We start from the raw sequence: 27,926 nt of genomic DNA, 5'->3' as shown, positions 1-27,926 counted from the left end.
CTTCAATTAAACATGAATGACAACATGCATATTTTTGGAATGCGGGAGAAAAAAATTGTGCTGTCTAACCATGTTCAAATTATAGGATTTTGGTTTTGCAAAAATGACATCTCAACAGATCTTTACACCATTAAACAGAGACTTTATTTCCAGTTCAGCAATTAAATTATTGCCTTCAACCAAATTGAGTCATATATAAAGCAGAGAAATGCTACTGATAATTACATCTACCACGCAACAGTCTCCAAGAGCTCCCATTTAGCGCAGTGAATGAGGCAAACAATCAGTTTTAAATAAATACATAATGCATTACAGCAAACAGCCAAAGCTGTATTTTTTTATCAACATAGTGCATACAACATCAAGTCAGATAATGTCAATAACTATAATGGTAATGGAAAGACTGAGCAGAAGCAATATAATTTACAATCAGTGCATGCTATTTCAGCATAATGACATTCATGGCCTCGCCTTCCCATGTACAGTTTGTTATGAGACATTGGTTGTTTTTGGCAAACAGCCTTTCTTTTATATAGCACTTTCCCACCGTCAATATACTCAAAGTGCTTTGACAGTCACCTCAAATTTAACATGGGGTTCAGTATCTTTGCTCAAGGATACTTTGACATTGTCACCAGGGCAGAGGAATCGAACCCCTGACCTTTCGGCTGGCAGACGACTACTCGACGACTGAGCCATGCCACCCCAAAGAATAAAAACAAAACATTGCCTTTGATAACACTACTTCAACAACGGATGAAACACTGAAAGGACATGAGAAGTTATACAACATTAGAATTTGGCACTGAATTTTCATGATCTCTTTAATCAAAATATACAATCTCCCACCACCAGCGTGTAGATGTGTAAATATGACGCTTATATAATTAATTTAGTATTGTATATACTGTATACAGCAACCTCCGTCAATATCAAGTCATTTATTTACATTCATTGTGTTTGTGTCTACTTTACACAGAGACAGTGAGTAAGAGAGAAAATGGTGAATTAACACATTTCAGTTTGCGATGTACCCCACATAAATAAACACAAAACATTCAAGTGCATTCTGTTTGTAGTCTATTGTAAATGAGTGTCACTGGTTTATTACTGATGGATGTCCAAACTATTTGAAGTGGCACGATTCTAGAAATTCACTCATTCACTGCCCACCCCCTCACATCAAATGAACTGGACGTCTACCGCCGCCAATGTCAGCCGGTTCATAATTGTGCTGCATCAATATAGATAATATCAGTACCGATATGATACTAAAACAAGGTCTTGGTATCAGGGAGTATTGAGAAACAATAGGCCAATGCGGCAGAATATGTACTCTTTGAGCATAAGTTTCCAATCGTTGGTCGACCGACCCAACATGGCCGGCAACCTCGCATACGGTTGTCAAAAAATGGCGCACCTGTTACCCTTACCAAGATGATGACAGGCGTCCACTAAGTTACACAGTACCTTACCGAGAAAAAAAATATTTTGTATCTTTTTTAAAGGTACCTGAACAGTATCGGTATCAGTCAATACCATGCAGCGGAGTATTTAGAGTCAAAAAATAAAATGGTATCGTTCCAACACTAGTTAATATTAAAAGTGTTTCAAGATTGTGGCCTCAGTGTTAGCCTGGCAAGGTAGCTAGACTTTCGCCATGTGTCAGACACATAGCAACTGTGGTCTTCTGAGATTTGGGGAAAATTTCAAAATCAATGCTAGAGGTGGGCAAACAAGCATGGACCGAATCTGAAAGAACTAATCATTCAAGCATGTGATGTAAACATAATGCGACACACTGTCAGTGGTAGTTAATTTGTTCTCATCTCCTCATTTTCTGAACCGCTTTATCCTCACTAGGGTCGCAGGGGGTGCTGCAGCCTATCCCAGCTGACTTCGGGCCAGAGGCGGGGGACACCCTAAATTGGTGGCCAGCCAATCGCAAGGCACAAGGAGACAAACAACCATTCACGCTCACACTCATACTTTGGGGCAATTTTGAGTGTCCAATCAGCCTACCATGCATGTCTTTGGAATGTGGGAGGAAACCGGAGTACCCGGAGAACATGCAAACTCAACACAGGTGGACCGACCTGGATTTGAACCCAGGTCTCTCACTACGAGGCCGACACGTGAACCACTCATCTGCTGGGCCGCCAGTTAATTTGTTGTTGACGAGCAATTATGGCATGGAGTCACAATAATTGCTCTTTTTGCGTGAAAAATCTTGTGTACATGATGTACTCATACCTGTCAACCTCTGCCGATAACTGCCCTTATAAATGATTATGATTCCCCTTACAAACCCCCAAAAAACCTTACAAACACCGTATGAGTCGTACGGTGTTTGTAAGGTTTTTAAACATAATCATTTATAAGGGCAGTTATCGGCAGAGGTTGACAGGTATGTGTACTGTCATGTATAGTACTTGTTTTTGAAATGATAAACGCTAATAATTCTTTCAAAAGATTTGTGGAATTGGGTCTGGCTTTGACAGAGTCTGACAGCAAGTTAAAGCCTACGTGCAACGTTTGGCGGAAATCCAATTGAGACCACAGAACACCACCATGACTTGCCATCTATTTTGGACATGGCGAAAGTCAGACTGGATTGCTAGCCTACCTCTGTGTAGTTTACCTTGACAAACAACATTTCTGTGAACCTTTTCCGTTTCCTTTCCTCGTGTGATTTTTTTTTTAACCCTAAGGCACAAGTCCCTATGGAACATTGAATGACGTCAAATTCACCAAAGGCCAATGTAATGAAAATAGGACTTTCATTATTGAGAAAAGAAATACATTGTTGTAGAATTGATAAATAATAAATACAATAAATACAACTAAAAAGGGCAGGGTCATGATCTTCCACAATAACAAACATTTTTTTGTCAATGAATGATTTTATATCCCACCAAGATAATTTCGCCTTTAAATGGACACTTCATATTCGCGTGTATCCTGTGGACAAAAAGAGAAATAAATCAAAAGCAAATTCATATTATGACACATTGCGTTGGTATGCAATATGAAAAATCTCTTCTATCACCAGACAGGCCATTTTATATAGAAATATTGAGATGCCACAATATAATACTTTCATTTATTCATCGTCTATACAGCTTATCCACACAAGAGTTGCGGGGGGAGCTGGAGCCTATCCCAGCCAAATGTGGGCTCCAGGCGGGGGACATCCTGAATTTGTGGCCTGTCAATCGCAGGGCACAAGGAGATCAACATCCATTCATATTTTAGCTCAAACTAGAGGCAATTTAGAGTGCACAGCCAGCCGCCATGACTGTTTGGGGATGTGGGAGGAAATCGGAGAACCCAGAGAAAAGTCACGCAGGCCCAGGCAGAGGTTTCAAACTCCCAATATAATACATTTTAAATTATTTACTGAACAATAACAACAATTCACTTAATTTTTTTAAATTGTCATTAAACTAATCTGCCACAAAATGTTAAATGCCTCAAGTAGTGCTGCAACCTAAAATTTTACAGTATAAAGAGAAGCGCCACAGCACCATACACATTTTTGCTCAAATAAATAAATAATTTTCTACTAATTAATATTTGTATGGTGGCGGCCCTGTGGCTGAGTAGTTACTGCGTCGGTCTCACAGCTCTGAGGTCGAGGGTTCACTCGCCTGACCAGAGCAGGCGCTTGATTTCTACTGGGGGTGGTATGATTGTGACTGCGAATGGTCGTCTGTCTCTCTGTGTGTCCTATGGCTGACTGGCATCCACTCTAATAAGTCTCAGACCTTTCGCCTGAAGTCAGGGGGTATAGGCTCTAGCAACCCGCAAAACCCTTACGAGGATCCAAGATACGGAAGATAAATGAAAGAATTAATGTATGACGGCCCCGTGTACAGTGATTAGCATGTCAGCCACCCAGGTGTGGGATCGACGGTTCAATCCCTGGTTGGTCCTTCCTGTGTGGAGTTTGCCACAGGTTTGCATGGGTTTTCTCCAGTTTACTCCCACATCCCAAAAACATCCCCATGGGTCTGAGTGCCAGTGTGAATGGTTGTTCGTCTTCTTGCAGGAGGAGCCAATTGGCTAGGGACATCTTGGGGCTGTTTGATGGTACTATTATGGCAAATATAATCCTTCAATGGAGCAAGTCAGCCGAAATTGTGCTGGCCACAATATGCATTTAATGTAAAATATCAATATAAAGTATCCTTGAACTGTGTGCTGGAGAGTGCCGCTCCCGGAGACTCCCTCGTTCTGCTAGGGGACTTCAATGCTAACATGGGCAACGACAGTGAGACTTGGAGGGCTGTGATTGGGAAGAACGACCCCCTTGAATAGAACACGTGTGGTGTTCTATGCTGGACTTCTGCGCCTGCCATGGATTCTCAATAATGAACACCAAGTTCAAGCATAAAGGTGTCCATATGTCCACTTGACACCAGGACACACTGGGCCACAGCTCGACAATCGACTTTGTGGTCTTGTCATCAGAGTAGCGGCCGCATGTCTTGAATACTGGTGAAGAGAGGGGTGGTGATGTCAACCGAACACCACCTGGTGGTGAGTAGGCTCCTACAGTGGGAGAAGATGCGGGTCCGGCCTGGCAGACCAAAACTTTTTGTGAGGGTCTGCTGGGAACGCCTGGCAGAGTTCCCCATCAGAGTTTCAATTCCCATCTCCGGGAGAGCTTCTCTCATGTCACTGGAGAGGTGGGGGACATTGAGTCCGAGTGTCACCATGTTCGGTGTCTTTATTGCTGAGCCGGTAGACCGGCGCTGCGGCTGCAAGGTGGTCGGTGCCTGTCGTGGCGGCTAACCCAGAACTGGTGGACACTGGCGGTAAGGGATGTCATCAGGCTGAAGAAGGAGTCCTTTCAGGCCTTTTTGGCCCGCGGGACTCCGGAGACAGCTGATGAGTACGGGCTGGCCAAAAAAAGTTTGGCATGCCCTCTCCAGGTCCGGCAAGAGGCCATTCAGTAGAGTTTAAGTATCTTAGGGTCTTGTTTACAAGTGAGGGAAAAAATGGAGTGGGAGATCGCCAGGCAGATCGGTGCGGTGTCTGCAGTGATGCTGACTTTGCATCGGTCCGAAGCTCTCTATTTACCGGTTGATCTACGTAACAACCTTCATCCATGGCAGGGGTGTCAGACTCGGGTTGGTTCGTGGGCCGCTTTAACGTCAACTTGATTTCACGTGGGCCGGACCATTTAAGATATAATATTTAGATTTTTTTTTAATGGATTAAAAGAACTGGATTAAAATCCCTGAATATTCATTTTTTTATAGATCTAAAACAATGTTTATTTTAGCTTTTTTTAAAATATATTTTTAGATTTTACAAAATGATTTTTGAACTAAAAACACATTAAAAATTGATTGAAAAATTACAATTATTGATTATTGAAAGGGGAAAATCAGGAAATTTAATACACATCTATACTCTTCATTTTAATTTGATCCTAAAACAGAAAGTCGGCACTCATGATTTACTTTCCCGGGCCACACAAAATGATGCGGCGGGCCAGATTTGGCCCCCGGGCCGCCACTTTGACAGATGTGATCTATGGTCACGAGCAGTGGGTCGTGACCAAAAGAACAAGATCCCGGATGCAAGCGGCTGAAATAAGTTTAAGGAGATAGGTGAGAGGCTAGGTCATCCGGGAAGGGCTTGCAGTAGAGCTACTCTACTGCTAGGGCATCTGATTAGGATGCCTGCTGGCTGCCTCACTAGTGAGGTGTCCATGGGGTCAACTCAGGACACACTGGGGAGACTAGGTCTCCCGGCTGGCCCGGGAATGCCTTGCGATCTTCCCAGAAGAGCTAGATGAATTGGTTAGGGAGAGGGAAGTCTGGGCTTCCCTGCTGAAGCTGCTGCCTCCGCGACCCGACCTCGGATAAGTAGAAGAAGATGATGTTTGTTTCCTCACCCCTGCCTCGTAAAGAGGATTGTTGAAATCAGACTCCACCGTAATGGGACTGTAGGAGTGTGTGTGAGAAAGTGACTTCCAGAAAAGTGGCTTCCATTCTAGCCTGCAAATGCTAAGAGGAAGAAAATAATAATAATAATACAAACTCATCAATTCATGAAATGTTATCATATAATGTAGAAAAATGTAAACAGTTTGAATTAGTTAACACACGTTGTACTTACTTTGTATAGTACATGTAAATTCCTCCGATCAGGAGAATGACCAGGATGATGGGCAGAATAATTGCAAGAGCGATGTTCTCACTTAGGATCTGATGGGAGGTCTCAAATGATTGAGACACTGTGATATTTTAAAAAAACAAAACACACACACACACACACACAATACATTGAGTTACTGTAAATACAAGACATGATTTAGTCAAAATAAAATGACGTTCTAGGGTAAAGTTATCTATTACCAAGAAAAATTAAAAATATAATCACCCTCTAATTTGTGATCTTCAAGAAGATCCTCATAGGCCACTATATGAAGTAAAAGACATAACAAAATTATTGACCTCACCATAACAATTGTTTATTGAAAGCACATTTTAATGTTAAACTGTAAAACCGTCCGTTTTTAATATAGTGTATCCTCATTCAACTGTTGGCTGCCATTGGCGGCACTAGACGGCCATTTCAATCTGACCAGGAAGGCTCTTAGAACAATCGAAAAATTGCTGCCAGTCATTCCCCTCAAATAATAATGGATATCTCACATATCTACCACTGTCAATGGCTGTGAAACATAATCACTTAATGCTATCTGACCCAGTGCAAATCGATCTAAGTTTCTATCACTATCAATGAGACTGAATGAAAAATCAACAACACTCAGAGGCGGGGAGGAAGCAGTGAGCATTCCAGCAGCAAAAATCAAAGAAATGCTGGAGAAATTTCACAAACTTTCTGTCTTCGTAGAAAAAAAACACATCCAGAAAGTGTTCACGAGTCGTGCGATCACTCATTTTGACGACGTTTGTCTGTTGCATTATAGAAACATTATTAAAAGTCGTCAAAGGCAATTGTCTTTGGATAGGGTTTTTTTTCAAAACGTCCTTCAACCAGCATTGCAGAAGGGCAACTTAAATCCAAACAGGTTAGAACCAGTAGCGACTAATAAAATGGGTGAAAAATTAAATTTCAAAGTAATCATAAAACGTTAATGTTTGATGTTGATTAATGTTGTTAATGTTGTTGTTTGAATTAATAATGTTGCGTTTATGAGATGTGTGTTCATGTGTTCGTGTCTGTGCGCTCTCTCTGTTGCCTACCATTAGCTTCCACTTGTTCCCCTGCGTTTCAACAGGATAATTTTGTATGCTTGTTATTTATCTTCAGACATTAAAAAATCCTTTTCCTATAATTTTCTCTCATTTTTGTGTGTTTCTCACATCTTTCATACAAAATTGGGACACCTTGACCGATTTTAAAGGGTTTAGTTGGTAGTTGTGTGAGAACCGTGACACGAATTAGAGAATTTACATATAAGGTACTGCTCTACTTACGAAATTTTCAAGTTACAAAAAAAATCAATTTCTAAACTATGCTAAGAGTCATTATCCACAAATTGAGAAAACATGGATGAATGATGAACAGTTCCAAAGGAGGACTCAACCAGGAGTGGCAAATGAGCAGCAGACAACAATTTGTGGGTGATCTTTACCTTTGCAAAAGGGTGGTGGGCTGTTCCACTGAGATGGGTGACCCGGAACACAGCTGATGATGACCTCACCAATGAGTTCATATCCCTCATAACAGAAAAAACGCAGAGTTTCTCCTGCCTGGTAACTGTGCTTATACAACGTTTGGTAACCATTGTCTGGGACGCCAGGATTTGGGCATGGATCGTACTTTACTGGACAAAACGCAGAAAGAATAGTTATGTACTCTTAGGTTTTCTCACCCATGTACAGTGAATGATACTTACAGACACACTTTGGGCTGTGGTCACTCCATTTTGGGGTACCGGTATCTCGTCCGTGGCAAGAGATTTGGCTGGGACCTTCTAGTTGGTAACCTTGGTTACAGGAGAAACGCACAGTAGTTCCAACAGCAAAACCGGCTTCGGGGCGCACTGAGCGTGCTCCGTTTACAACCTCTCCTGGGTCAGAACACTGGTGAACTGCGTGGAACAAAAAAAGATAAATATATTCAGGAGTGGTCAAATCATGTTTGTCATTTTAAATCAGGCCACCAAATGCTGTAAAAAAAGTGCTTTTAGTTGCGCATAAATTGCGTTCAAGTCAACTAAATGTCTTTCTTCTCTGGACAAATGTGGTTTTCCTATGCTATGCCGTGGCAAGAAATTATACTATGAGACAGTGAGTCAGGGTGGCCTGGTGGAGCGAGTTGTTAACATGTCAGCCTCACAGTTCAGGGGTCCTGGGTTCAAATCCAGGTCACATCCCCCTTTGTGGAGTTTGCATGTTCTCCCTGGGCCTGCGTGGGTTTCCTCCAGGTACTCTGGTATCCTCCCACATTCCAAAAACATGCATTGTAGGCTGATTGGAGTACCCAGAGAAAATACACACTAGCCCAAGGAGAACATGCAAACTCCACACAGTTGGACCGATTTAGATTTGGATGAGCGACCCCAGTCACTTGGCCGCTGGGCCGCTTGGGACGTTTGATATTAATTATAATACTTACTAGTAAACTGCAATAACTGCTATGTACTTTTACCTTTGACACAGGTAGGTGGGGTGCTACTCCAAGAGAGGTCCCACTGACAGGTGATGATGTCCGAGCCGTTGATGTCATATCCTGGTTGACATTGATAAGTCAATACGCTCCCTCTCACTGGGAAGGAATGAGATGAGCTAATCCACCCGAACTCGATTTGAGGTAGAGTGGGACAGGTATCGTTTGGCTCAACCTCTGTATGACGAAACAAATATCATGCATAATATTAAGTGTTTGATAATATTAAGTATGAGTAATAAGAATGACTGTATTTTCACATTTAGCAAACTAATCTTACCACGATAATGAATGAGGAATCCCTGACTTAGAATAAAACTGGAATCTACTGGGTCACTTTGAAACTGAATGGTGACCTCTGACCCCCCGGATACAACTTGGAAGCGCTCTTTGGAACCCAGGTAATGGCCGATGACGTGGGACATGAGATCGCGGCCGTCAAAAATGGTCAGCACATCAGTATGGCGAATATTTAGGCTTTTATTGGGAAAAAAGAAACATTTATTAGTGCAGGAAGATTTTTTATTCTTCTTTGTTTAGGACTGGAACTGCTTAGGGGCCATCAACTAAGAAAAATAAAAAATGCATTTGTATCATTTGTGATTTGACGTCAATTCAATTATACACACCATACAATACAAACATAAAAAAACATATATAATTCACCTTACCATACTGTAGCGTATATTAAAGACTAGACTCTGACACCGGTCATACAAAGACCGGACCCCCTGTATCAGGGTTTCCGGTACACCATATTCCTGGAGCAATCCCTACAAAAATCCGCGGGAGACATAGTCGAACACTTTCTCTTAGTCCACAAAACACATCGATAGACTATTTGGGCAAACTCCCATAAACGCCAAAAACCTTGCTGGGGTATAGAGCTGATCCTGTTACACAGCCAGGACAAAAACCACACTGCTCCTCCTGAATCTGAAATCCAACTTTGTGACAGACCCTGCTCTTCAGTACTGATTAGTCTTTCTCAAGGAAGCTAAGAATTGTGATTCCCCTATAAATGGAAGTTGGAACATATGGTCCAGTCCTCCTTTTTTTACTCTGAGCTGCTGTGGTACATAAGCACAAACAACAGTCGGGACCCGTCTTCCCACCCGAGGGCGGAGGGAGACTACCCTCTCGTCTACCGGGCTGAAGCCCAACATACAGACACAGTGAGATGGTAATGAGTATGCCCACACATGCTTGTCGTCTTTCACCATAAACGACTCGAGAGTGTAAGAGTTTCAACCCCGGCCTCGAGAGGAGCGGTTCCAGAGCCCAAGCAGTGCGTAAAGGTGAGCCCTACTACATCTAGTTGGAACTTCTGAACCTTTTGCACCAGCTCGGGCCTCCTTCCCTACCAGAGAGGTGACTTTTCACATCCAGATAGTCAGCTTCTACAACAGGGGATCGAACTACCTATGACTCCTCCTTTGGCTGCCGTCCAACTGTTTTCGCACCCTACCTCTTTGCCCCCTTCCACAGGTAGTGAGGCCATGGAAAGGGGACTCCACGCCACCTTGCCGGGCCCAATGGATGCAGGCCCGACCACCTGGCGCTCGCCATCGTGCTCCACCTCCAGGCCTGGGCTCCCAATGATGTCATGGGCCAAGGAAAACGGAGTTCATTGTTGGGACTTGTCATAGGAGGTTTTTTGAGTTATTCTTTGACATGTCACTCGCCCAGGACCTGTTTTGCCATGGGTGAGCCTGCCACAGGCACAAGGCCTTTAGAAAGCATAGCGCCAACAATCAATGGGACAGAAAAGTCCCATTCATTCAATTTTTTGTTTGATTAAAAACGGGATAGCGGCCTGGTGGCTTGAGTAGTCCTGGATTCAAATCCAAAACTGTCCACCTGTGTGGAATTTGCATGTTCTCCCCGGGCCTGCGTGGGTTTTCTCCAGGTACTCAGGTTCCTCCCACATTCCAAAAACATGCATGCTAGGCTGATTGGACACTCTAAATTGTAGGTATGAGTGTGAGAGTGAATGGTTGTCTGTCTCATCGTGCCATGCGATTGACTGGCCACCGGTTCAGGGTGTCCCCCGCTTATGACCCGAAGTCAGCTCAGATAGGCTCCAGCACCCCCCCACAACCCTAGTGAGGATAAAGCGGTTCAGAAAATGGGAGTACAAATGGTAAATATTCCGTGATTTCTATAGTCATTTATATTTCATTGAGGACAACAGATTTTTTTTTACCGAGAATCACAAAGTTGATGCACATGATTGACTGCCTGCAGCAAAGGCCTTGAATTTGGCAGCTATGCTCTAACACAAGAATGTTGAGCTGGTCTCACCTGCTTAAATGAAGAAAATGAAACAAACTCACATATGGATGTCTAGTTCAATGCGCTTTTCTTCATTGATGTGGATCTGCCATAGACAATCCAAGCCCTTAGAGTAGCTCTGAGGCCAATCAGGAGAAAGGATTGTACCCGATGGATCAGTCAGGTCACCTCCACACAGTGCTGATGGAACAACAGAAAGGTAAAAACAGGTGAAAGGACAGGGTCCAGATGGCCAAAATGTTGTGCAGTGTATCACTGCACAACATTTTTGCGATCTTTATTGATGAATGCTTCTACATACAAAATGTTCATGTTTCAAAACCATTTGATATGCAAATTACTGTTCCAATGTATGAAATTATCATTAAAAATTAACTATTATTATTTATTGATTGATTTGTTTGTTTGTTATTGAGTCCATAGACTCAGCGAGTGGTGCACGCTCAATAACTTGACGCTGAGCGTCTCTAAAACCATTGAACTCATCCTGGACTTCGGATGGAATAAGGCTGCTCCGCTCTGCTGATATCACTGGGACTACTTATTTATTCATTTATTTATTATTTGTTGATTATTTACTTGGCTGTTTGTTTGTTGTTGTTATTTGTGCACTACGCGGTCAACACTTCTAAATCTCATTATACTTATATAATGACAATCTCAGGGCAAAAGGAGACAAACAACCATTTCACACTCACACCATACCTGGGTGTAATTTAGAGTGTCCAATCAGCCTACCATGCATGTCTTTGGAATGTGGGAGGAAACTGAAGTACCTAAAGGAAACCCACGCAGGCCCAGGGAGAACATGCAAACTCCACACAGGTGGACCTGACCTGGATTTGAACCCAGGACCCCTGAGCTGTGAGGTCGACACGCTAACCACTCAAACACCAGGTTGCCCTCTTTAAAAAATATTTATATGTATTTACTATTATCTTAAGAGTCATATTATATACCTTTGCACACAGGTTCACTGTCATTCCAGTGAGGGTTGGTGGGGTCCACACACTCAATGGTAGCTGATCCCTGTTCCATGACGAACCCTGGTGAGCAGCTGAAGGTAACAGTGGTGCCCAGCTGGTAGCTAATGTCACTGCTGCTAAAGTTTCCGTGGGGCATGAAGGGCTCCCAGCAGTGTTCATCATCAAATGCTGAGAATAAAAAAGGAAAGGATGAAAAATGAGATTTAATTCAATATTGTATCAATAGTGCTTCCCTCTCATAACGAGACAAATTTCCAATGGACTCCCATTTTCAGTTTGTCAATGTAAAATCTAAAGTAAACTATACATACGCAAAAATTAGGCTGTTGGAAAGAGCGTTGCAAGGAGTTTTTTTGGCTTCTGGTGTGGTATTGGCTAATACCGATACTGCGTTATTTTTCTAAATATATGTTTTCTTTTAATACTAAATTATTGCATACTCACTTGACTGTAAAGTATTTGCTATCATGGCTTGGTCAGACACTGCTTGTCACACTAATTGTTTGCCATTGACAGCGTTAGAACACGTTAATTTGCTAACACCTTTTTACTTCAAATAGATTGGACATCTACTAGTGATAAACTAATTCCTTGAAAGGTTGATTTTGGTCATAGGAATAAAAGATTTCTCACTTGTGCCCTACCACCACTCCCGCTTGGCCTGTTGAGTGAAGTATTCATTCATTCATTTTCTAAACCCCTTTATCCTCACTACGGTCTTTGGGGGTGCTGGAGCCTATCCCAGCTGACTTCGGGCCAGAGGCGGGGGACACCCTCTATCGGTGGACAGCCGATCGCAGGCCACGAGCAGACGGGCAACCATTCACATTTTCAGCCATACCTAGGGGCAATTTAGAGTGTCCAATCAGCCTACCATGCATGTTTGTTTTGTAAAGTAGGAGGAAACTGGAGCACCCAGAGAAAACCAATGCAGGCCCGGAGAGAACATGCAAACTCCACAAAGGTGGACCGACCTGGATTTGAACCCAGGACCCCAGAGCTGTGAGGTCGACGTGCTAACCACTCAAGCCGGCGTGCCGCCCTGTTGAGTGAAGTAGTCTATTAATAATCACATCCAGGCCCTGTACAAATTTGTTCCATCACTGAAAGTATCGACATATTTTGATCCTTTTGACAACGCTACTATTTTATATGATGGTTTTGCCATCCGGACCTCATGACAGTGGTGGACATCCAATCCATTTAAAGTGGGAAGTGTCAAGATCCCTTGTACTAGAGGGGCCTATTGAGGAGACTACGGTCCTTTGGAGTGTGCAGGACACTGCTGAGGACATTTTATGTTTTATGCAGTGGTCTGTTGGGGATGCGGGAGCATGAAGAGGGACAGGAACAGGCCGAACAAACTGGTCAGGAGGGCCAGCTCCGTTCTGGACTTTCCTCTGGGGGATGTCAGACTCGGGTTGGTTCGCAGGCCGCGTTAACGTCAACTCGATTTCATGTGGGCCGGACCATTTTAGATATAATATTTAGATTTTTTAAAATAAATGGATTAAAAGAACTGGATTAAAAGCCCACAATATTATTTTTTTATAGATCTAAAACAATGTTTATTTTAGCTTTTTTTATATATATTTTTAGATTTTACAGAATGATTTTTGAACTAAAAACACAGAAAAAATTGATTAAAAATTACAATTATTGATTTAAAAGGGGGAAAATCAGGAAATTTAATATACATCTATACTCTTCATTTTCATTTGATCCTAAAACAGAAAGTCGGCTTTGACACATTTGCTGTAGAGGAAGTGGAAGAGAAGAGGATGCATTCGTATCTTTTTGCTTTAATCTATAATCGTCTATAATATAATGTAATGTAATGTAATCTAATGTTGGTACAGACAACGTTCCCATCAAAGTCAATGTATTGACAATAAAATTAATTCATAATTGTCTTATTTGTCTACCTATTCTTAAAATATTTTTTCTATCAAAGTCAAAGGATCTGCTATTCACTTAGGGCCTGCCGTTGAAACTTTGAAGTGGGAGGGTATTTCAATCGCTACCAGCCTCCGACTGGATTGGTTGTCTACTAGTAATAAAGTAATTTCAATTCCCAGCAGAAGGACGGTTGAATGACACACGATTTGATGTCTACCATCATCTTGGGAAGGACAGAAACTCTTCTTTTTATGGCAGTGTCTGTACCTGGTGGCCATCTTGAGTAGAGCGACCAGGATTCAGAAACTAGATCTCATGAAAAGTTTCCATTGCACAGCATTGGCACATTGTTTCTTATATACACATGGATGACATAATACGTATCGTTTGGATACCAATAATAGTTAGGAAGGAAAATTGAAACTGGCAAATATGGAGAAACATTTTAAAAATTAAATAAAGCGTTGCAGACATTCATTCCATTTTTGTCCAACAAAATGCTTTTTAGAAGCGATTTAGGTTGAGCTTGATGAAAAAGATTTAACCCTTAACCTAATGTTTTGTTGCACAAACTTATGAGGTAGTGAATTGTTGGTATGTAGTAGTTTGCATAACCAATGATTTTAATAGTTTCTGTGAAAGGATGTAGAAAATCTTACCCTGTATTATGTAGAACAGAAAGCATGTTGTTAGGATATTTTACATATTTTTAAATTGATGTCCTCAATTTTCACTCCAAATGAGTACATTCCTAAGAGTCCTTGATGCTCACCTTCATATCGCAGTGCCAAAAGTAGAGGGATGGAGGATGAATCAGCAGTAAGTTCCAAGTAAAGAGAGGTGCCTTCACTCAGCAGTCCATGCTCTGGGACGTCATCCATATCTGAATCGAAGAGAGGAGGTGACAAAGAAGTGTTTCCGCTGCGCACAATTAACCTAAAAGGACAAAAAGCACATTAATATGACATTGCATATTTTAGATGACGGATACCTAACTGGAAGATTTCAGTAAATTAACTTTTGTTCACTGTTATTATTTGATGAAGGAGCTATATTCAGTCAGCTATTGTTTGTATACTGGTTTTAATCCTGTAAAGGATTTTACATTAGAAAGAAATCATGTTCTCGGTGCCTTATGTAAATCTAACAAGGGAAAAAAGTCTAAAGATCTGTTTTCAAACAGAATAGTACTGAATTGGCTTGAATTATTATCAAGGTTTATATACAAAAAAAAAGAAATGATCGGTGATTGCACTTTAGGGATGGGAACATCTGGGTAACTTCCAATCGGATTTGATACAAGGCTCCCGATAATGATTACAACATGGCAATACAACGATTATTGATCCATGGTCAGGAAATCAAGCTACGATATTCTATAATACAAACAAAGAGAAAGACAAGCTATTTCTGTAAATGAACACAATATTAATGTCCGTTCATTTAAAGTGGAAGGACTAGCTATGAATGCTAATTTTTCAGTGCCAAACATCCAATTTATTTATAGTGGGACAGGGCGAATTTGTTTGTTCAAACAGTAAACATAGATCCTATTCTATTGAAATATTAAGGTAGCAACCTCTTGGTTCCTTTAACCATTAGTATTAGGCCCATACAGGGAAAGAAACTAAAAATATAATAATAATAATAACAATAATCGGCTTTGTCATCATCATTGACTCGACAAAAAGCCTAATTGTCATCATACCCAGAAACAATGTTCCCTCTAAGCTGCGCGCGTGCGCAATCGCGCACTACTCTCGTCTTCTCTGTGCTCAGCAAATCATATGGAGCGCACAAAATAAAATCCCAATTTTTTAAATATTTTTTTTAGCTGTGAGGCCGACACGCGAACCACTCATCCGCCGGGCCGACCATTCATAGATATTAATCATTACATTTTATTATTACTAAATCATTTATGTGTAGTAGACATGCACCTGCTTATGGCAGGTGTGATACTGGTGTGTGCCCATAGCGAGCAATGATGATGTTGCTCACACCGGTACTCAGTGTGCTCTGGGAGGTTGTCTTTCTGCCCAGACAAACAAAAAATTAGAGGGAACATTGCCCAGAAACTGCATATGACGAAATTGGTAGTGCTTCTCCATAAGGTGCGTTTTCCCGGCAAAAGACCCAAATAAGTGATAATTTCGGACTCGTAATTTGACATTCTGCCATGATGGATACATCGCATCATCCCAAGAAGAATATTATATATGCATATGATATTACAAATTTAAACTTATTATTTCAGGAACAATATAGTTTAGCATGCTGCAAACTTATTGTGATACAAAGAATCACAATACATCACCAACTTGATACTATATTGTGACACCCCTACTAATTATCAAAGAGTTTGAGAAAGAAATGTGTCAAACCACAATTCCACAAAACAACTTACTTATCATCATCTTCGTCCAGTGCGATCCTCTCAAAATGCAAGTGGAGTCTGTGCCCATCTTTGGCTTCTAGCAACCAGTGACAGCTCAGATTGTTTCCATTACTGTGATTGGCAACAGATGGAGGGGGTGGCGATAGGATACGGCCCACTGTTGCATTACGAACCCACCCCCCACATGACACAGCTGAGGAAAAACAAAACACCGCACATATCGCTTTCAGAGATGAGCCACATTCACCAGACAGATTTATTGCCTACGAGGGGCCTTCAAATCAGATAACTGACCAACACATTGGGGTTCGGGTGTACTCCAGTGTGGTTGTGTTGTGTTGACGCAGGTTGCCACTTCGTGACCACGGACTTGGAAACCTGGATCACAATGGAAGTGAGCCTGTCCGCCAGGATGAATGTCGGTTACGGTCACACCACCGTTTTCGGGAGAAGGGGGGAAGGTGCAGGACAGTACAAAAGCTGCAAGACAAGAAATAGTGCAACTGCCAGGTTCTAATAGAAGTAAACCCACATAAATTGAATTCTAACCCTTTCATCAACAAATTATGATTTTCGCACATTTTAACCCTCACAGTAATACCTCGACATACGAGTGCTCCGACATACGAGCAATTTGAGATACAGTGGTACCTCGTCATACGACCGCTCGTCATACAAAATTCTCGTCTTACGGCGGAAATTTCGATCGAATAATTCGCCCGTCATGCGATCAAAATTTCGTGATGCGACCAAGCCAGGTCTTTTTTGCATATCTTTCGTGTATAACAATATCTACGAGAACGGAACGATTAATTCAGACGAGTTTCTCATACGACCAGGAAACGCACAACGCGCGGGCAAAAAGAGGGCTTTCTGGGTAATGAAGTATACTCGTGCACACAACACCCATAGGCAATGGCAACCTTTCTCAGAATAAAACTTAATTACCCACAATCAATACGTGGGTAAGCTCAACTATTGTATTTCCTGTTATTCTTTCTAAGGAAAGAAGCTCCCGCGATCGTTCTTTAAAGACTATTTCTCGTTGGCAAGTGGTCATGCGTTATCCTATTGTGAGGACATTTGTTTGCATCATTTTGGGAATATTTTGAAGGCAGTACAACAGCAAACAGTCCATCGATAGTGAACGTGAGGGTGGAGGCGTGGCAAACCGCCAACCCGGAAAACGAAGGTAACAAAAGATTACAATAAAATTAGAATTCAGTTTTATGTAAAGTTACATTAAACGTATGTTTGAGTCTCTGTATATATTAATCCAAGTTAATTTAAATTTGTTTGTTCCGTTTACGAGTGTGTTGTTGTGGAAAAAAAACGAAACCCACCCCCCCAAACGTCTCTGTCTCCCGTTGGCGAAATCTGCCCAATTTTAGTTAGATTAAACACATTTTATTACTATTAAACCACTAGTTATGTGTTACTTTGTTAATAGATGGAGAATTAGAATAAATAAAACATTTTTTCCAATCCAATATCCTGTTTTTGGTGTTTTTTCAGAAGGCTGGAACGAATTAATTTGTTTTCCATTCATTTAAATGGAAAACGTCCGCTCGAGTTACGAGAATCTCGTCATACGAGCTCAGTTCCGGAACGGATTAAGCTCGTATGTCGAGGTACCACTGTACGAGTAAAATTTCGGCCAAATATTTTTCTTGATATACTAGACAAATTTTTATATACGGACGCGAGAAGCTGCTCATAAGAACATCGTGGGCACTGTCTTTCTGGTCGCAACTCTCTCATGTAATGTCTCTACGAGCACTGGGCGGAGCGTTGCATTTTTTTCAGTGTTTTTTTTCCTACCGTTAGTCTGTGCGAATGGCGGAGCTTGTTCGCTAATACAAGAGGAGTTTATACTACTTCTCGTTATCCTATTGTGAGGACATTTGTGTGCATCATTTATTTTGAAGGGAAGACAAAAGCAAACAACCCTCAATAGGTTGCATCTAAAAGTCAGGGTGGAGGCGGGGCAAATAGACCCAACCCGGGAGAAGAAAGATATACAAATTTAAAACAAAATTAGAATTAAGTTTAGTGTAAGGTTCAATTAAACTTATTTTTGAGTGTGTCTGCATTGTAATCCAAGTTCATTTAAATTTGTTTATGTTATGTTACGAGCGCGTTGCCGTGCAAAAAGTCTCCCCCCTCTCTGTCCCTCTCTCTCGCCCCTCCGCGAAATCCGTCTGATTTTAGTACTATTTAACGCATTTTAGTACTATTAAACAACTAGTTATTTGTTACTGTGTTAATAGGTGGCGAATTAGAACAAATAAAAATGTTTTTCCAATCCAATAGCCTATTTTTGGTGTTTTTTCAGAGGGTTGGAACGAACTAATTTGTTTTTAGTGCATTTCTATGGGAAACGTTCATTTGCGTTACGAGTAAATCGACATACGAGCTCAGTCCCGGAACGAATTAAGCTCGTATCTCGAGGTACCACTGTATACTCATTTATCTCATTAGCTGCCATAGTATAAAATAGCAATAGTATCCCCTTAAACAAAGTGACATATTTAATGGATGGAAGGGGACACATATTGGGAGTTGCAAATGTAATTTGGTTTGAAACTAACTCCAACTACTGGTATATGCCTTTGTATTTGTAGCCTATTTTAGATTGTGTTTGTGTAGATTGTGTAGACAGTGTTTTATGCAGTGCTTTGTTGGGGATGCGGGAGCACGGAGAGGGACAGGAACAGGCTGAATAAGCTGGTCAGGAGGGCCAGCTCTGTTCTGGGCTGTCCTTTGGACTCTGTGGAGGAAGTGGGAGAGCGGAGGATGCTGACCAGGATGATGTCCATCATGGACAGCACCTCCCACCCCCTGCATGAGTCTGTGGAGTCCCTCCGAAGCTCCTTTAGCAATAGACTGCGGCACCCTCATTGCAGGAAGGAGCGCTTCCGCAGATCCTTCCTCCCATCAGCTGTCAGGCTCTTTAACAAAAAAATGGCTGTGTGTTAAGACCTACCGTATGCATGCATCTACATTTATGTGTATGTATGTATGTATATATGTGCTAAGCAACACGCTTATTTAATTATATATTTATTCATGTATTTATTTCTTGACCTACTTATTACCTATCTATTCATGTCTAAAATGCCTTTGCTATTCCTGCATCCTCACCCTCTTGCCACTGGAACAACGAAATTTCCCGAATACGGGATGAATAAAGTTATCCAATCCAATCCAATTGATAAAAAGCAATCGAACTACGGTTATTGTCTAATCACAGAAAGAACAATGCTTGCATACATATATAGCAGAGCAATGTTATGTTAAAGCCCATTTTACCTTGATAATGCAGGACGAACTTTCCGTGGTTGTTTGACTGGCGAGTGCGATAGTGGATCTGCACCTGATTGGTTGTGCTGCGAATCACCTGACCCTCCCTCATCAGGGTCTCATTGGCTAAAAGCTTAGGTGCTGAACCTCCATACCCCATAATTATAAGGGATTCCTCCTTGGACAGATTCACCTTCCTTACCTGGCAAAGGAAATAATGTCAAAATGCAATATTAATTGTAAATGTTTTGGATTGACAGCACAAAACACAATTCACTCATTGCTTAGCATTGATAAAAGTGTCTCGTCAACCCATGTCTGTCTATGTAAACCCTGTGTATATGTCAATCCTTGTCGGATTGTCTGGTGCTCACATGTTTCCTAGTTCATGTCCAGTGCGCCTCGTTCACCCGCGTCTTAGCTGTACGCAATGTTCCCTCTAAGCTGTGCGCGTGCGCAATTGCGCACTACTCTCGTCTTCTCTGCGCACAGCAAATCATATGGAGCGCACAAAATAAAATCCCATTTTTTCAATTTTATTTTTATTTATTTTTAGCTGTTTGGCCGACGCGCGAACCACTCATCCACCGGGCCGTCCATTCATATATATTAATCATTACATTTTATTATTACTAAATCATTTATGTGTAGTAGACATACACCTGCTACTGGTGTGTGCCCATAGCGAGCAATGATGATGTTGCTCACACCGGTACTCAGTGTGCTCAGGGAGGTTGTCTTTCTGCCCAGACAAACAAAAAATTCGAGGGAACATTGCCTGTAAGCATTTTGTTCTGTCCTTTGGTTTGCTTTGTTTAGGTTTTTCCTGATGTTTGGATTCAATATTTTTCTTGGAGAGATTTTTTTGTTATTAAAAATCACTTTAGTGCACCCTTATTTCCCAGAGTTTGTCTGCTTCCCTAAATGTGGGTCCAACTCCACACACTGCCAGACCTAACAGAACTCGAATTACTTTAAAATCTGTAGACTGATCATGAATGTTCATAGTTTAGTCCCTCCCATTGGTGGCACCAAACATCCAACCCATTTTGAATGGCTTCCCTTCCAGTCAAAATGAATTGGACATCTTGCGCCATCAATTGCACCCAATGAGTTAAAGACATGTAACCAAGAAATAATGGAAATAGTGAGTACTCATGATAAATACTTTACCTGAATCTCCACACCAAAGCCTGCATATACTGTAATGCTGTAGGTACATTCCAGCGGGGAAACAGATGACGACGCAGAATTTGGTGACTCGACAACATCCTCCATTGCGGACAATGATGCATTGCACTGAACTGCAAATATAAGAAAAATGAACAGGTAGTTAAAAAATATTCCATGGCCACTGGAAAAGGGGCGATTTAAGTTTGGGGACGACGTTCGTCACATTCCCTGCATGACTAACAAGACAAGTTAGAGAAGGCATACACATGACTGGGTGCCATTGAGCACATTTGTAGAATGTTGATTAATACTCAGAGGTGATTTGTCTTAATACTAGGTTTCCCACTGCACTGACTAAAATTGTTTGTGCATTCACCTTTTTACATACTTTTCTTTCCTCTCCCCGTCTTTCGGTTATCCACTCCCCTCATGGAGTCCCCCTATATTTTTTCCTCCGTTATTCTTTTCTTCTCTCTCTAGCTTCCCCTGAAACAATTTCTATCGTGCTCCTGCCTCTGAATAAACAACTGAATGTACACAGCCAGAATGGGACCAGTACTTCAAATGTCCATATGGCATATTAAAACTGTTCTCTACCACTGTTATTGACTATTGGATCATGAATCCTGAATCATGATATGTATTGGATTGTGACGTTGTTGGCAATACCCAGCACTACCCACTTTGATGAATGTTGAATCATCTTTTGATAAATGTTGAATCATATTGGCTTGTTTTTACGTCAAAAGCCAATCTTTCAGGGCAGATTTTCCGATAAATACGTGTATGTCCGCATGCTACAGTGGGCCCCTTACACTTACAGATCTTCAGGTTAGGTGCCTACACAAGGCCACACAATTCACCCACACAGAGAACCTTTTGCTTGACTAGCGGGCATCTGGGTCAGATGTTCCCATTTAGGACTCCTCAGAATCTCATTAGACTTTGTTCATGCAGGTTTTAAAGCAGTGATATAAAACTAGTCATCTTCAGCGCCAGTGCGACCTTATTCCTTCTCATTGGACCTATCTTGAATTACTTATGTGCCTCTCGGCACAAAAAAAAATCCTAAAAAACTACAAAGAGCATGTTACACTGCATAATGTAAAAGTAGAAGCAAATACATACTTACTTGGTTAATTATTAAAAGACAACAGTCAGCTTACATCAATATTCAATTATAGATGAATAAGTCCATAGGGTTTTTATAAATATGTTACATAAGAGGAAAAAATGATGTAATTGAAATGTAATATTAGAAATATTGAAGGAACTTAAATGCTTATATGCAGATTCAAACAGATGCATTCTTAAAACATTTATATATATATATATATATATATATATATATATATATATATATATATATATACATATATATATATATATATATATATATATATATACAGACGCTCCCCTACTTACGAACGAATTAGGTTCCGAGCGATTGTTCATAAGTTGAATTTGTTCGTAAGTTGCTAATTGCTATATTTTTTATTATAATTTATGTTTAAGGCCTATATAAGTATATTGAAGGTTTATATACGTGCATTTGTATGTTTAAGGCTTGTATAAGTAACACACACTGGTTTGTAGTGAAAACAAAAATAATAAAACGGAGAGATTACATACAGTACTGTATACATACATTAGAGAGAGAGAGAGCTTTACTAGAAACTGGCTGAAAGAAGCTATCTAATGACGATTGCAGTTTTCTTTTTTTCATCATAAATGATGCGGTAGCACTGTATGGCATCATTCAATTGATTTGCAAACTTTGTGCAACGTTCAATATTTGGGTCCTGCTGCTCGATCTTTATGTTTATAAATGGTACTGACGGTCGAACGATTCAAGTTGTATTCACGTGCAACACTCACCACTTTCTGACGCGCATCAAGCTTCGTTATTATTGCCACTCATTTCAAATGAAATGGCTTGCCTCTTCCTTGCACCTCTCTCAATAGAAGCCTTTCGCTTTTCACCAACCATATTCAATAATGGATGCACGAGACATTTAATGATACAAATGAAAAAGGTTCTTTGCGCACTGGAGATACGTTCACGCACTTCCGCATTGCAACGAACTGGGCAGAGGAAGGTGGATGCTAGGTGAGCTGAGCTCTCACAGAGCCAGGCGTCGGTATTAGCGGCGGAAAGAAGCACTACTTGGAAAAAGGCGCGCAATACAAAATCGAACTTCCGAACATTTTTCGACATAAACGCAATTTGCAGACATGTTCGTATGTACCGTTGTTCGTAACTCGAATGTTCGTAAGTAGGGGAGCGTCTGTATAGCCTCACAGCTCTGGAGTCCTGGGTTCAAATCCAGGTCATGTCCACCTGTGTGGAGTTTGTATGTTCTCCCCGGGCCTGCGTGGGTTTCCTCCGGGTACTCCGGTTTCCTCCCACATTCCAAAGACATGCATGGTAGGCTGATTGAACACTCTAAATTGCCCCTAGGTATGGGTATGAGTGTGCATGGTTGTCCGTCTCCTTGTGCCCTGCGATTAGCTGGCCACCAATTCAGGGTGTCCCCCGCCTATGGCCTGGAGACAGCTGGGATTGGCTCCAGCACCCCCGCGACCCTAATGAGGATAAAGTGGTTCAGAAAATGAGGTGAGATGAGTGCAGAATAAGGGAAACACAATGGATCCAAAGCAATCCGATGCTATGAAGGGTAGTGCGAAGAAAAGGCGAATAATCGAAAAACATGTGTAGTGTACATGTGACTGAGCTGGCTCGCCAATACGTATGGAGAAGCAGGAAGTTCACCCTGAAAGCCGCGGTGGAATACATTAACCTCTTTGCCTTGGTTATTGCACGATAAAGTTTAAATTTTGTGTAACGTAAGATCAAAACTTTTTTTAAGTGTGTGTGTATAGGAATCCAAGTTAAATGGAAAGTTTATGTTGCGTTGGGAGCGCATCCGTCAAGTCTCTCTCTCTCTCTCATCCGCGAACTCCCTCTTGTATTGAATAATGCCTCATTTTATTATTAAACATCATAACCACTAGTTATTTGTTACCCTGTTAGTAGATGGTGAATTACAACCAATCAAAATATGTTTTTCCATTCTAATATCCTGTTGTTTGGTGTTTTTTTCAAAGGGTGGGAAGGAATTAATTTGTATTTAGTTCATTTCTATGGGAAACGTTGATTTGAGATACGAGTAAATCGACATACAACCTCAGTCCCGCAACGTATTAAGCTTGTATCTCAAGGTATGACTTTAGTTACCTGGTATGTGCATTGTGGTTATAGTGGTTGTGGTGATTAGGGAAGTGGTTGTCTCCTCCTCTATGGGAACAAATGACATCCGGTTCCTTAATCCTGCATGGCTGCCTGCAGAGGAAGAGCCCAATGCTGTGGTGAGCAGTCCTGGTGAAATGACTGTAGCAGTTGACTCGCTTTGCCTGACTCTAGGCACTGGTTGTGTTGGATTGGTGGTTGTACCTGCTGAATTTTAATTCAAGGTATGTCATCATTATGAGTGAACCACTATAGATGACATGACAATGGTGATTAAAATTAGTTTTGCTACCTGTCGTGACAGAAGACTGGCCTGAGTATTCCTTACTCTGTAGGGCAGCATGGATCATGCCACCAATAGGGTAAGAGTCCGGGGATGATGTTGGGGGTTTAACAGTCTCAGGGGTCATGAAGCTCATGCCTGTGCAACGAACAATATGGTTTAAGACATATAAACTCACCTGGTTACCTCCCATTACGATACAATTTGCGATACAAGGTTCAACATAACGATTACCTGACAATGTACGATTAAATACAACAATGAGTCAGAAAATCAATCTCTGATATTCTATTCTATTTTATACCTATTAGGAGAAAAACAGGATTGGTCTAAATGAAGAAATTGACTGTTTATATTTGCACAGAAACTGTCAAACTACGTTGATTTCCTTACAGGCTAAGACATTTTTAGTGCAATATTTCTGTAAATAAATACACCAACACTATATTATTGCAATATTCTTTTGAACATATTAGTGTCTTTCTTCTTCATTGTCTGCCATTCACAGCGATATATATATATATATATATATATATATATATATATATATATATATATATATATATATATATATATATATATATATACTACATACATTGACGTTGTTAGACGCCCAAATCAGTTTGACTGGAGGGGCCAATGAACGTTCATTCACCATCTACAGGTAAAAAATGAATTGGATGCCATCAATAGCAGCTAATGAATTAACAACGCCATTGTAGTGAGAGATTTCATTACGTGACATCTTTTTAAAATAACAAATTCATCCTTGGTAGGAGCATATCGATAACCTATTGGGTTACAATGTACAGCAATACATCAACAGATCAATATATTGTCACATCCCTACATCGGACTAAAAACTAAATTCAGGGGCATTGGCACAAGTGCAGTTACCTGTAACTTGGTGGGTCAGGGTGACAGTCAGTATCACAGCAAGGTATGAGATCCCCATGGCTCCAGATGAGAACCAATGATCTGAAAAAATAGATAAAAGATTAAAAAAAACATGCTAGATACAATTAAATTAAATTTTTCCAATTTTAGGTTCATTAAAAACAAGTCAGCAAAATTATATTTTGACACAATGATCATATCGCACATGACTTACTGCCTAACAAGTTGGTCATCGGCCTACAAAACAACAGTAAAACCAATCCAAACCATTTATAAGCAAGCTTTGAAAGTACCGGAGAGAAAGCCAAAAACGCACCACCACTGCCAGATATTTTTTAAAAAACACACACAAATGCCTGAACTGAAAAATTACCTAAATATCCAGATGCAACCTGCAATCTTCCAACACAAAGCCCCTCCTCCACTGCAAGATTTTGTACAAAAAATGCCAACACATCAACAAGAGTTGGCTCTAGAGGTGACTGTGTAGTTCCCTTCAAAAAGAGTGCTTTCAGCCAAAGCACCTTCTCTGTCCGCGCCGCAGATACTTGGAACTCAATACCAATTAACATACGTGAACTCCTGTCTCTGAACCTCTTTGCCAATCATCTTAAAGCCTGGCTGTTAGACAAACAAAAAAGCGATCACAACGCTGTCTAAAATTATATTACATATATTTATTATATATTTGTGTGTGTGTGTATGTATGTGTGTGTCTAGTGTATGTCATCATTTATCTTGTACCTATGCAAGGGACTAAAGATGGAAATTAGCCCTCGGCTACATATTTACATATGTTCATTGACGGGAGACCCGGCGGCTGAGTGATTAGCACGTCGGCCTCACAGTGGGGGACCTGGGTTCAAATCCAGGTCGGTCCACCTGTGTGGAGTTTGCATGTTCTCCCCGGGCCTGTGTGGGTTTTCTCCGGGTACTCCAGTTCCTCCCAGATTCCAAAGACATGCATGGTAGACTGAATGGACAGTATAAATTGACCATAGGTATGAGTGTGAGTGTGCATGGTTGTCCGTCTCCTTGTGCCCTGTGATTGGCTGGACACCACTTCAGGGTGGAATGTGGGAGGAAACCAGAGTAACAAGTAACATGCAAACTCCACACAGATGGACATGACCTGGATTTGAACCCAGGACCACAGAGCTGTGAGGCCGAAGCGCTAACCACTCGCTTCACCGGGCCACCCTGGTTGTGCCAATGTGTTTTTGTTTGTTTTGGTTTGGCAATGAACGATCTAGGCTAATGATAACTTTGGGGTGTTAATACTAATAAAGTAGCTAAAGTGTATCAACGACATTAGTCCCTCTTCTGAGGCCGACGCGCTAACCACGCGGGCCACTGCGCCGCCCAAAATATTTTTTAAATACAATAATTATTAATAGTAAGAAAAAGCAACTAGAATTGAGATCTGATGTATTGACACATTTTGGGTATTAATTTAGGTACTGTTTAAAATTGTTTTTATTTAGAAAAAGAGGCACTGTGTGGGTTTTCTCCAGGTACTCCGGTTTCCTCCCACATTCCAAAGACATGCATGGAAGGATGATTGGATACTCTAAATTGCCCCTAGGTATGAGTGTGAGCGTGAATGTTTGTTTGTCTCCTTGTGCCCTGCGATTGGCTGGCCACCAATTCAGGGTGTCCCCCGCCTCTGGCCCGAAGTCAGCTGGGATAGGCTCCAGCACCCCCGTCGACCCTAGAGAGGATAAAGCGGTTCAGAAAATGAGATGAGATGAGAAGTTCATTAACATGAATATAAATATGTTCATTAATATGTGCTGTCCCTTATCAAATAAATCAAAGTCAAACTCAAAATGTCATAATTCTGAGGAACAACATGATCTTCCGATTGGCTAAAACGTACACGATTGTACCTTTCAGAGTATAACGGGTTGTCACCTTAATGCTTTGGTGCCCTTGATGTTTGACTTTTGCAGTACATCTTGGGGCTATTCTATAATGGTTTCATTTTTTTTTCTATTAAAAAAGTATTATAATAAAATATGTCCAGTGAATTAACTCTTTTTACATCACGCTTTGAACCAGTGTACCATGTGACTGATGATGCATTTCCAACCGAGGGAGGCAAAAAGTGATAATCACAGTTTTTGGAAAAAGTATAGTTCAAATGGAAGGTAGAGTACTGTATGTTTACGTCACAAGCCTGGTTTGGATTGGGAAGTATGACTATGAAAATCTAGGTTCATTAATGGGAAAAATGTCATTCAGTACAGCTGTTTTGCTTATATCATTTTAACAGTGTGGGTCAAAACAGCATCTGTTGCGAGGAAAATAACCATGCTTTGCACTTGCGTGTCCTCCCCTGCCTGCAAACGCGTGTCCGAAAATGCGCTATTCCACATGCACAACATGACTCGCCTCTCTCTGCTGCAGCTAAACCACCAATGTTTTACGCTGCCATCATTTCCCCATAAAAATCAATCAAAAATGCATATCGAGGCGTTTCCTCGGTGATGCCAACCTCGCATGTCATAAAATGATCGTTTCTCTGCAAGACAGGATCCTTCGCATCTTCTCGGCCCCTCATTGTGTCCCGGATCATTTCGGGCCATCGGTTTTCCGGATTAATAAACGAGGAAGGGAAAAAAATACATGCACTGTTACATACCTTTATATTACCTCCTACGATGGCCTTAAAGGACAGTATCCTGTTGCTGTAGGCCCCCCCTCAGTATGCTGAGGTGCCCCCTATGGATGCTTGTTGTGTGCTTGACGCATTCGGCTCGAAATGTATCTGTGTTTGAGGCACCA

The 27,926-nt window shown here is 41.2% G+C and overlaps 1 protein-coding gene across 3 annotated transcripts; it reads right to left on the bottom strand.

Moving 5' to 3' along the window:
* Positions 1-121: 121 nt before the first annotated feature.
* sez6l2 (seizure related 6 homolog (mouse)-like 2) lies at positions 122-27,926 on the bottom strand. Of its 3 annotated transcripts, none has more exons than XM_077619140.1 (19): positions 27,784-27,926; positions 25,140-25,220; positions 24,252-24,380; positions 23,948-24,166; positions 20,710-20,840; positions 19,546-19,738; positions 16,528-16,713; positions 16,243-16,426; positions 14,608-14,771; positions 11,910-12,104; positions 10,992-11,130; positions 8,936-9,132; positions 8,638-8,832; positions 7,883-8,077; positions 7,619-7,810; positions 6,397-6,435; positions 6,133-6,250; positions 5,909-6,020; positions 122-2,961 (listed from the first exon to the last, which is right to left on the bottom strand). In XM_077619140.1, the coding sequence occupies exons 2-19, from the start codon at positions 25,195-25,197 to the stop codon at positions 2,932-2,934; spliced, it is 2,676 nt and encodes an 891-aa protein (XP_077475266.1). In that variant the 5' UTR covers positions 25,198-25,220; positions 27,784-27,926; the 3' UTR covers positions 122-2,931. The 3 variants fall into 3 exon arrangements, with proteins under 3 accessions (XP_077475266.1, XP_077475267.1, XP_077475268.1); XM_077619141.1 differs by having other exon boundaries at positions 23,948-24,163; XM_077619142.1 differs by having other exon boundaries at positions 23,948-24,052.

The sequence above is a fragment of the Stigmatopora argus genome, chromosome 14 (genome assembly GCF_051989625.1).
Source record: "Stigmatopora argus isolate UIUO_Sarg chromosome 14, RoL_Sarg_1.0, whole genome shotgun sequence".
Lineage (NCBI taxonomy): Eukaryota > Metazoa > Chordata > Actinopteri > Syngnathiformes > Syngnathidae > Stigmatopora > Stigmatopora argus.
The sequence above is the reverse complement of the archived record's forward strand: the minus strand, read 5'-3'. Positions and strand labels throughout refer to the sequence as shown.

Coding starts and splice junctions, on each gene's coding strand:
- sez6l2 (XM_077619140.1), bottom strand. CDS start 25,197: ATGGGGATCTCATACCTTGCTGTGATACTGACTGTCACCCTGACCCAC. Junction 24,167..24,251: donor CCAGTCTTCTGTCACGACAG/GTAGCAAAACTA, acceptor ATTAAAATTCAG/CAGGTACAACCACCAATCCA. Junction 6,021..6,132: donor ATTTACATGTACTATACAAA/GTAAGTACAACG, acceptor TCTTCCTCTTAG/CATTTGCAGGCTAGAATGGA.